Here is a 10,973-nt window from a genome sequence, read left to right as displayed (position 1 = left end):
AGCTCTGCATGTTCAGCTCTCTCCACAATATTTGCCCTTTTGAGGGGGCAAATCCCCTTCTTTAAAGGACTAGATAAGGTACAGTCATGGTTTACTCAGGGAGAGCAATAGCCACATTCCATCAGACAGATATATCTTTTATTACCATTTTATTTCTTAGGTGGGAGGAGAGTCCCTTCCCCAAGTCTCTCCCACTCCATTTTTTTGTTGGTTTGAGTCATTGTGGGCACCGTGGGGCAAGGGATGTTGTGCCCTTGATTCTGCACTTGGGCATTTCATTCCTGAATAACAGCCTGGTGCCAGCACCTGTGGTCACTGAAGCTTTCTGCAAGGTCGTGGCTTTCTGTCCCTGTGGGCAAGACTTGCTCATCTGTGAGTGCCCTCTTATCAAACCCCTTGTGATGGAGACTGCCTGGCAGTGCTGTGACCGACTGCCCTGATTTCTTTTGAATATCCATTCACTGTCACAGCATTTTCCTTTGTTCATTGTGCACTAGGACAAAGATGACATTGTTACTCTTCCTCTGCTCTTTCTTTTTAAATCTTCCCTCAGTCTTTCTTTCTAGGAAAACAACCATGCCAGTTCTTTCAACACCATCCCCACAGGCCATGTTTTTCAGCACTTTTTGTTACTGAGATGTATCGAGAAGTGTGGAAGAAATGGAGCTGCACAGACACCCTGTGTTCTGTCTCACTAAACAGCAGCTTTCCAACCCAATTTTTTGTTTTTCAGACTCCTAAATAGTTTCTATTGGCAGTAGTGGCAACCTACATCATCACTTTTTGTAGACATAGTGGAATTTTCCTAAATTTTTCTGTCTTTTGAAATCATGGGAGGAGCAATATCTAGTATTTTCTTTACCATTTCACTTGTTTCCATTTTTTCCTCTCTACAGTTTTTAGTTTGGTGTCAGCAAAGCAGAGCTCAAAAATGGAACCACCAATTTATCATCATGTTTAGGCAGCTTTCATTTGAACAGATTGTTCTTACCAAAACACAGATTTCTTTTAATAGCTAACAAATGTTTCATACAGAGGGACTTCATTTATGTTTTGAGAGAAACTTTCTGTGGTTGTAAATCCAGGGGAGTGGTGTACTTTAATGCTTCAGCCAGTGCCACACTGGGAACAACCAGCACTGGAAGCACAGGGAGAGTCAAACAGAAGATAAGGATATGTGCTGGAACAGGGCAGAACAGGGCCAGAAAACATGGATGATTTGACTCCCGTTCTTCACCCTGACTGTGATGGTGACATATGGGACAGTTCATGATCCCTGCGAAAAAACCCTTCTGCTTTCATGGTCCTCTGCTGCTGCCATTGTGTGAGTATCTCCATGATGATTGTCTCTGTACTAATTCCAGCTGCCCAGGAGCTGTGTTAAATATCCAGCCCAACTGGATTAGCCTGGTTTTGCCAAGGATTGAATGACGTATATCTGAACGCTTGCAGTATCTTCAAAGATGTTACAAAGTCATCATCCTGTTAGTTCTTTTAGATCCAAGACACAGATGATGGAACAAGATCTGTCTGGAAACCCTTCCCTGGTGTCTGTGCTCTGACCAGAGCAGTAGCAAGGCTGGAGAGGGCAGCTGTGGGTTTCACTTTTGGAACAATTAAGCCTTCCCTCATTTCCACAGCCCTAAGTGTTTCAGTCTTTTCAGAGCAGTACCCTTCAGTCCCACTAAAAGACCTTGATACCACACCTCCCCAGTGCTCAGAGGAGCTCCTACACCCTGCCTCGTTGTTGTCACATTAAGCTGCACTAATCTGCTATTGTGAGATAAGGAGTTGATTCTGACTTTCAAGAATGCCTCCAAAGAGATGGAGAGAGCACAATGCCACCATGCCACGATGGTTTCATGTGACCATGCTGTGATGTAGTACTTGTCATCACACACATTGCTAAGTTCAGGTGCCATTCCCAAGTAAAGGTGTGGGTTAGATGAGCCACAAAATTCTTTGGCTGTCACTAAGACACCAAATGACAAGACAAATAGCCTCAAACATAAGGGCCATGTTACAACTACCATGTTAGCTGGTCATCTCAGTTCCACTAAAACATGCTGAGAAAGTGTCCTATGCCACCCAAACCAACCCCACAGTGCACAGCCTAGGCCCCTTCATCCTGCCACTCTGCCCTTCATCCCAGCACAGGGATGTCCCTCGTGCAGAGTCTGCCATGGCTGATGTCTGCATCCATCAGCCCAGGCATGCAGGGGGATCACACATCCAACCCCAGCTGTGCTGGAGCCACAAGCCAAGCAGGACACAGGTAAGTGACCTGGACTTTGTCCTATTACTGCATTGTACAGAAAGAACAGCAGGGTTTCAGAGGGCTTTAGACATGCTGGGGTCTGCTGTGCCGAGGAGAAGCTGCTTGGGGAGTATCTGTTACTACCCACTCTGCCTATCAGGAAGCCAAGGCTGTGCTTGCTAGATCCTGTGGTTATTTATTCTGGCCCAAAATTCAAATAACTCTGTTTGTACTGGAGCATAAGCAGAAATTAACTCTTACTTAAAAATAATTAGAAAAGCAAAGAATATGAAGACATATAAGAGTGTAAGAAAATATATTTATTAAATTTCATGGCAATACTATGGCAAAATTGTTAAACACATGCTTACTTTTAGACACTCAAGCAATACAACAGGAGTTACAACGAGCAAGCAAACTAGATTTAAATTGTATGCAAAATTGTATCTTAATGTTAGGTTAGTCTTAAATGTCAACTGCCACACTGAAATATTATATCCCCAACATGATCCCATGCTTCCTTTTTTAAGCATGCATTTGTCTAACTGCTTAGCTGATAAATTTTCATATTGATACACTTTGTTGAAACAGTATTTTACTTGGCATGCTACAGCTTCATTAAAGTGCCTTGTGATGATTTTGCTAAAATTGTGAAAGAAGTAATTTTTCAATAGCAGATTTGGAAGCTGGAAAATTTCAGTATCATTCAGCAACAAAAACATGTTGAATGACTTATCACATTTAGTGTGTTATGAAGACCATTTTTGTCAGCTCAATACATTGATTTATTCCCAGAATTAACATCCATAGATTACTATATCAAATTGGCAAACAATATTTTCACTAGCATTAAACAGAAGTCCATTAAAATCTTCATAAAAACAGAACATAAAAAAAATCTCTAAGCAAATTACTTATGCTGTAAAAAATATGGTATAAAAAGAGCTAAAAAAACATTGAACCTGTTCACAGTATATGTTTTAAAGTTACAGCATTATAATACGATGGCATGTGGTTTTTTTCAGGTGACCTGTATGATTCCACCAGTTCTGATGTTTTGTGCGCCACAACAGGCTCAAAGTCCAAATTACTGTTACCTTCAAGTAGGATTTCAGACATGAGTCGATTCAGTTGTCTTCTCTTTTTGTTATCCCCAGCTTTACAAACTTTTGACCCACTATCAAATGTAAAACGTTGTTCATCCAAAGCCATTCTTAAGCTACATTAAGAAAACACTGACAGAATGATGTTCAAGGATTCTTTTCTTATTGTATTACTACTAAAGAGTGTGACCTTTCTACTTTACTTTGCCCTACCCAAGCTATTTATTTTTTAATTTTTCTTAATCCAAGTAATGAAAATGAGAATATTTCACTTTTTGCTTTGTTCCTGGGTTAGTTTTACTCACTACCTTTTTCACAACATGAGACCAAGTGAGTGGCAAAGGTATTGAGCCTTCTAGTGAAGTTGTGCATGCACCTCCACAGAAGCTTGCTTTCAGTCAAAATTCAGATTTAGGACTGTCCTAGAGATTTTGTCAGGTATCACATTGAAAACCATGGATTCCATCTGCTCTGGTGCACCACAAATTCACCTAGACAGTGCTGTGGCAAAAAGAGGGTGAGACTGGAGAGGGGTTAACCTAATCATCTCATGAAACACCTTGCCATTAGACCAGCTTACCTGCATGAGGATGCTGAGCCTCTGCCCTCCAAAACCAAAAAGTCCTCTGGAGGTTTTTTTTTTTTTTTCAGTTGTAAAAGCAGAAGGAATTAATAGATGTTTTTGTGGGGGAGAAGTATTGTCATGCACCCTGGGACAACTTATTAAGTTACAGAAAGCCTGCCAATATCATCTGAGGTTTGTTTGTATAACATGCAAAAAGGAAACAAACACTGGCTATCTTAGAAACACTGGGGGAAATCCGGAGTTATATAAATTGGGTAGGGAAAAAAAATTGTAGTGGAAGAAACTGTTTTCCATCTCCTAATGAGATATCCAAGACAGTTTTAAACATAAGGGAATTAAACACTCAAACATTTCTGAATCCTTGTCTACCATTCGGGGTCTGGGACTGTGTTTCCAGGCTGGCTAAGGAAAAGGCAAGGGAAAAAACCAACAAATACTACAAACTGCCAACAGCATCTTTGAGCATTGGCCACACAGGGCACCACTTAATGCACAGCACCACAAGTGCTGCAAAGTGTGTTGGGAGGACCACAAGATGGCAGGTGCTTCCTCTAGACAAAACTGTCTCAGAAGGTATATTCATGTACAGGACTCCAAAAAAATCACTTTGGCAATTGCAAGCCGACTTCCTCTGCCATATACACCTAGGCACATTCTGATGCAAGCACATGTGTGCATAAAGGGTTAGGACTTGGTGTTATAAATATTAAATGTCATTTGCACTGAAGTCTTCATCAAAGTCTGTGGCAGGACAGAAGATGCTATTTACATGGGAAGCTCTTCATAGATTTAGGGTACACAGAGCTTTGTTAGCAATCTCATTCTCTAAATGTTACATTTTTCTAATATATTTCAGAATCTTTTACTATGTTTCTATCTACTTGTAGAATACAAGTATTCTATTTACAAAGCAGTATTTATTTAAAACAGAGCACACAATTTATCATTGCCTTTTCAGAGTGATATTTAAACACCTTCTCTCTCCAGTGCACCCCATTGCTTTCACTTTTGCTCCTATTCATGTTCAACTGAGTGCCCTGTAGAACATGACCACAGGAAACACCACAGCACTAAGCTTTACCCAGCTGAACCTACCAACAAAAACAAAAAACGTGGCCTGAAAAATGCTTCTTCAGAGCAGCCTAAAGCTCGAGGTCAGCAGCAGTGTGCTGCTGCTGCCACGCTCCTAGTAAAGGAAAGTTCTGGTCCCCCACATAAACCAAAGATGAAGAAACATGGCACATCTGCCAACTGTGCCATGACAAACAACACAGCAACTGGCTCCCTTTGGAAATGGCTTACCCATGAAAGCAGCAACTAGAGATTATAAAGACAGCAAATGTCAGTTATCGGGTTCTAGATCTGCCTATACAGCCACTGCATAGCAGGGGAGGTAATTCACTGCCTGCCTGTAATATTAGCTTACTATTTTGCTGATATATTAACTAGTAGTTCTGTGAGGTATATCACATGCAGAGCTACCATCCCAAAATCTAACACACAAGCCTGAGATCCCAGATCTTATGCATGTCAGAAAAACAAAAATAATGAATGTGTCAAATAGGAGAGTGCACAACAATACAGCAAATGTGACTGATGTTCCACACATACAGTGAACAGTACAAAAACCCATTACAAAACTTAAATTGTCACATATGACAGGCATGGCTCAAAAATAAAAAGCAGCAGAACCAACGACTTTCTTCAGAAAGCAACTGCTTGGCACTAATACCCTACATCTCTGAACACTGATCCTGGAGGACTGAAGCACTGAGTTAGGCATGACAGTGACTTGGACACAATCCCTTCTGCTCATATCCCTTTTGAAAGTTGTTGGGTTTTGTTGTTTGGCTCTTTTTATTTTTTTTTTAAAGCTGCAATTTCTACTCTCCTAAAAATGAAGTAAAAAGCCAAAAGAACTAAAAATAAATGTTCAATAAAATGATGGTAGAGAAATGTAGTTTAAGCTTTAGGATTCCTAAGATGTTTTTCAGAAAAAAAATTCTCCAAAGAGGCTCAGCAGGAAGCTAGAAGGCACTAGTACAAAGAATCTGATCCCCTCTGAAGCTTATAATTGTTAACAAAGCATTTAGAGGCTATGAAAGAGCACCATGCTTTGAAAGAGTATTTGGTTCAAAGACATTCCAAAAGATGCTTTACTGGTTTAACATGGCACTTGGGCTCAGAAAGCAAGTCTGTACCCGGGACTGTCCTCCTCATTCACCCCTACTGCTCCATGCACCTAGGGGTGGCTGATCACATTAGCACAGCACCTCTCTCTATGCATCTGAATTCACTGCTGAAGTTCTGAGATAAGCATTTGAAAGGCAACACTGAATAAACAGGCTCTAAGGAAACCACAGAAGTGAAGCAGCTGAACTTTCAAGTGCTGGAATGACAACTGCTTACTGGCTCATCAGCATTAAGCAACAATGATGCTAGAGATACTGCACAAGCCTGTGTCGCCTCTCTCACATCTGCCCCACTCTTCTGTTACTGAAGCCATTGCTGTGAACAGGACCTTTCTGACCTGCATCCTGAAAGTCAGAACACCAGGTATACAGTCAAGAATTAAAAAGAAAAAAAAAAAAAAAAAAAAAAAAAAAAAAAAAAAAAAAAAAAAAAAAAAAAGGGATGACTAATTAGGTAAGAGAGTTTATAACATCGAGGCAGAACACGCATTTGTGGAGCTTTTCCTTACCTAACCACTAAGAAATGAAGCAATTTAAAATGTTGTTTTTACTGAATAGGAAGAGCAGCACACCGGGAAACCTGAGTATGTGATGGTTATGTCTAAGTGATTCACCATGTGAACACTGAGAATGGTCCTAAACAGCTTTCTTGTGAGCTCTGTGTTTTCTCTGCAGCTGCCCTGATTTCAAGTCTCCAAATTAAAATTTGCTAGTACTCTCAAACTGCAGTTTGATTTTGTTTGTTTCTTGCAATACACAGCCATATGAAAAGCACAGTTATTCTTCATGGTCAGTTGTTCTGCTACAGAGGTTTTCGCGTTTTTTTCATTTGGATCACCATACAATACTGACTGCTCCTCTGCACTGAGAAACTGCTCTATTAAAAAAAAAACACCCAAACCACTACCCATACACACTGTCCATGACATCATCTGCTTTCAATTAAAAGCATATAGCAGCAAAACTTAAATTCATCTCAGGAGTTGGACACATTAAGCCAAATCTACACTAGAGAAAAGAAATATTCTAAAAAAAGAATTATTATGAAAAACAGTTGTTACTATTAGGATTTAGCCTCCTCCCAGCTATCAGTCACAAAGGGCTTAACTGCTTCTTTTCATGTGTTAGTCTAATGTTCTAAGTAATAGGCTATGACACTTCCCTTGTGCCTGGTCACAAATGGACCTTAGCTTTTTGCACTGCCTGTCTTTTCACGAGCAGCCCTGCTAATCCAAAGACTCAACAGATGATTCCTGTGCGCACTTTCTGTTCTTTCAGAGACACCTTGCACCCTGCCAGGCATGCAGACTAAACTGTTTTTCACTTTTTCACTGTTCACTCTTCCAGGAGGCAAACACAGGAACTTGTTACCTATTATTGTAAGTATTCAGTGCTTTGCCCTTATGTCAGTTTTGAAACACCTCTATATTTTTTGTTCGATGAAGATGGCAGAGACATGCCAGCCTCTGAAACTGAACCATTCATTGCTGTGATTAACCTTATGCTTGGTTTTATTTTGATGGCCAGATCATGTGGTTTGGAGACCAAATGTCTCTCAAAGTAAGTCATTCTCCCAGTCTACTCTCACACCCTTACAACCAGCAGCCTAGATAATTCAGTCTCCTTAACTGTTTTATTTAGAAGACTATTCCCATGTCTTATTTAAAAACAAAAAAACCAAACAAAAACCCAAATCAAAACAAAAAAAAACAACCAAACCTGTCCCCCACAAAAAAAAACCAGCAAAAAAAAAAACCCCAATGAAAATAATCCAACAACAAAAAAAAATCCAACAAAAGCCAAAACCAAACTCTAATCGAAATACAAAGTAGCTAAGGAAATGGAGATTAAAAAAAAAAAAAAAAAAAGGTTAGGACTTTATGGAGACCCTTTCTGATCAAGCTCTTTTAACATCTGATTCCTCCCCACTAGTTTTACAGCAAGAAACAGGTAAATTTCTCAAAAGTTTCTCCTGTGAACTAGTGAAATTCATGTATGCCACAGCCTGAAATTTACACAGTGAAATGTTACAGTTACAGTTGTCTAGAGATGTACATGTGAAAACAAGCATTTTAAAAGATGATTGTTCTAAACACTCCTTTAAGCACACAAAGGTACATAATTTAAGCTTTCTTTGCATCACATATCTGGTAAAGGAGAGGTAGAATTAGCGGCACTAAAACCTCCCTGGGTTTCTCCCTGCCACTAGAGAAATCCTACCTTGTGCTCCCAGGTAGGATTCGTATAGAAGGTCCTGTTGGGTAGACACCTAAGATAAGCCAGGCAGCAGGTAATACAAAGCTGATACAATAAAGACCATCCAAAGAGCAATTTCCTCTCAAGGAGCTAGTCCTATTACCTCTAATTTCATGTGCCAAACTGCTTCAGCAGCTAAGGTGAGTAGACAGAGATTTCCCCATGGCTTACATTACTGCATAGTGCAAAGACTGCTGAATACTGAGGGTGAATGGACTACTGTACCACTTCAAAGCAGGAGATCTGGAGCAGAAGCTATGAAATACAAAATGTATTAGTGCAATACATTAGGAAAGATTAACTCCTTAACCAAAAGATAGAAAAAATATAGAGCATTCGAAGTTTTTTTTTAAAAAATGAAGTTTTAAACTTTATGCAGTTCTTGTTGAGGTTTCAATCAGTGTTACACTTCTTTTCCCCAAGTTTGTACCCCTGAGTCAAACAATTAATAAACATTGTACAGTAGGTACAGAAATTAGTCTAGTTAAAAAGCAACAGATTTGAATGGCCATTGCTTTGTAAGTGTTAAACAGTGATAACAATCTTCCATAGAGGAGAAGAAAAAAAAATAGCACTCTCATTTGTTCTTAGTTTATAACTAGGTAAAAGATCTCAACAGTTTCCCACCACATTGTTTCCATGTCTTAGGATGAGATTTGCTATAAATTAAACCTTCAGTAAGGAAACCTGTTGGCGCTGCATCATTTGAGTCGGCATGATTGAGAACAACTACAACAAAGCAAAGCAATCTTTCCAAGTTATAAATTGCATGAGACCACGTTAATCTTGGAGCACTAGGTGAAGGTAGGCAGAGTTCTTTGACTATAATTATCAGGGGCTGTAAATTCAAACCCCCTTACATCCAATATATTTTATTAGAGTAACAACTAAATTGCTATAATTTTGGCCTCTCAGCCTCTATTACAATGGAATATTAACACTTTGACTAACTTAAACACGGTAACATTCAGCTCACTAAACTGCTGACTGTCTCCAAGAATAATTCATGCCTTTTGCACTTTTTTTCTTCCTTTACAATATCAGGAATAAAAGCTTATTCAGAAGGCAGGTTCACATGCAATGAGGACTCACTGTTAATCATTTGGTTTGTTCTGAAAAAAGTGTGTGAAGGACCACCCTGTGTTAATGGGTTTAGGAGAGTCTTCATCATCTTTTGGGGGAAGCAGAAACTGTCGGGAATTAATTGAACATGGGCTCCCAAAAGATGCATTTTCATTGTTGCTTTCAACTGATCCAGGAGAGTCTGGAGTGCCCATGTTCCAGGCATTTGTGTTTGTTTGAGGTCTGTAACCTGCAGTTTTATCCAATTCTTCTTCCACAGGTGAATGACCTTCTATTTTCAGAGCACTGATAGACAGCTGCATTTGGGGCTTATAGCCTGCTGCAGTCACTAAGTCTATTTCGGGCTCCTCCTCTGGTTTAATTTGAGGCTGATACATTGACTGGATGTCAATGTAAACCACCTGAGATGACCCCCCAGGCTCATCCGTAGGGGGATTTGAGATCTCCTCTTCAATGATAGGGGGACAGTAGGACACAACAACGTGGTTCTCCATTTCTGAGTCAGAGCCATCTTCAGGCACAGTGGTCTCTGCTGCTGGGGACATCATCTCTGTGTCTGCAATCTTTGGAGCTGTAGGCTGTGTTTCCACCACTTCAACACTGTTCGGGGTGCACGGGTTCATTTCCAGTGTTTTAAGTGTCTTATTCCCCTGAAATGAGAAAAAGGAGAAGAGGGAGACACTAAGCTAAAAGATCTGGAAAACCTGAAAGCAACAGCATGCCAAAATTACAGCAGTTTGGTGGCTTGTGGATTGTACTCATGCCATGGCTGCTAGTACAGTACAATAAAAAAAGAAAAAAAATGTGTTCATCATTTTCTGTCTCACATTCCTGTTAATGCTAGAAGTATTTTATGCAAATTAAAGAGACTTGAGATCTTGTAGTAAGTGTTGGAGAACTCCCCCCAAATCTCATCTTTGTATAACCCATTCCTGAAGGCTGTTTAATTATGCCCATCTCCAACTAATGTATCTACCAGGAGGATGAGATATGGCAGATCTCCATACTTTCTGCTTCTTCTAACACTTTGACAAAGATGGGTGTGTTACTCCTGTATTATTATCAGGTACTGACACTTCTCATTAGCTGGAAGAAGAGAAATGCAGCAGTCCTTTCCTAGTTCAAACATTGCAAGTAACTACATTAACAAAAACAAAGCTGTAGATAGCACCTGACAGAAGTTACTCAGTAAATTGGCTTGTTTCACCCTGCCACAGAGGTTTTTCTACAACTGGAACAGATGAGTCAAAGTTTGCAAAAGAACTCTTCAACTTGTTTTATCTTTCAGAAGATTAAAATGCTAGATTTAAAATAAGGGTTACCTCACAGATGTTCCTCTGAAACTGAAGTGCCTTACTGTTTTCAGGATTCGGGATTTCTGGATAAAATGTTTCTTTAATCCTTTAAAGAGGAAAGAATAAACTATTATAAAGATAGCAAGGCCTGAAACAGATTGTGAATACACAAAAGGAGTCAGGGCACTTCCCTTTAATTCA

The 10,973-nt window shown here is 39.7% G+C and overlaps 1 protein-coding gene across 4 annotated transcripts in view; it reads right to left on the bottom strand.

Annotated features, from left to right (window-relative positions):
- Positions 1-2,556: 2,556 nt before the first annotated feature.
- Positions 2,557-10,973, bottom strand: part of LIFR (LIF receptor subunit alpha) — an 88,695-nt gene continuing 80,278 nt past the window's right edge. For all 4 annotated transcript variants that reach the window (XM_083883311.1, XM_083883309.1, XM_083883310.1 and 1 more), the window contains 2 exons: positions 10,800-10,878; positions 2,557-10,127 (listed from right to left, as the gene is read on the bottom strand). In XM_083883311.1, coding sequence (XP_083739437.1) covers positions 9,489-10,127; positions 10,800-10,878 — 718 coding nt within the window. In that variant the 3' untranslated portion in view covers positions 2,557-9,488. The remainder of the gene's footprint in view (positions 10,128-10,799; positions 10,879-10,973) is intronic.

This window comes from Zosterops lateralis (assembly GCF_965231275.1).
Source record: "Zosterops lateralis genome assembly, chromosome: Z".
Classification (NCBI taxonomy): domain Eukaryota; kingdom Metazoa; phylum Chordata; class Aves; order Passeriformes; family Zosteropidae; genus Zosterops; species Zosterops lateralis.
This window is presented reverse-complemented; position numbering and strand designations above follow the sequence as displayed.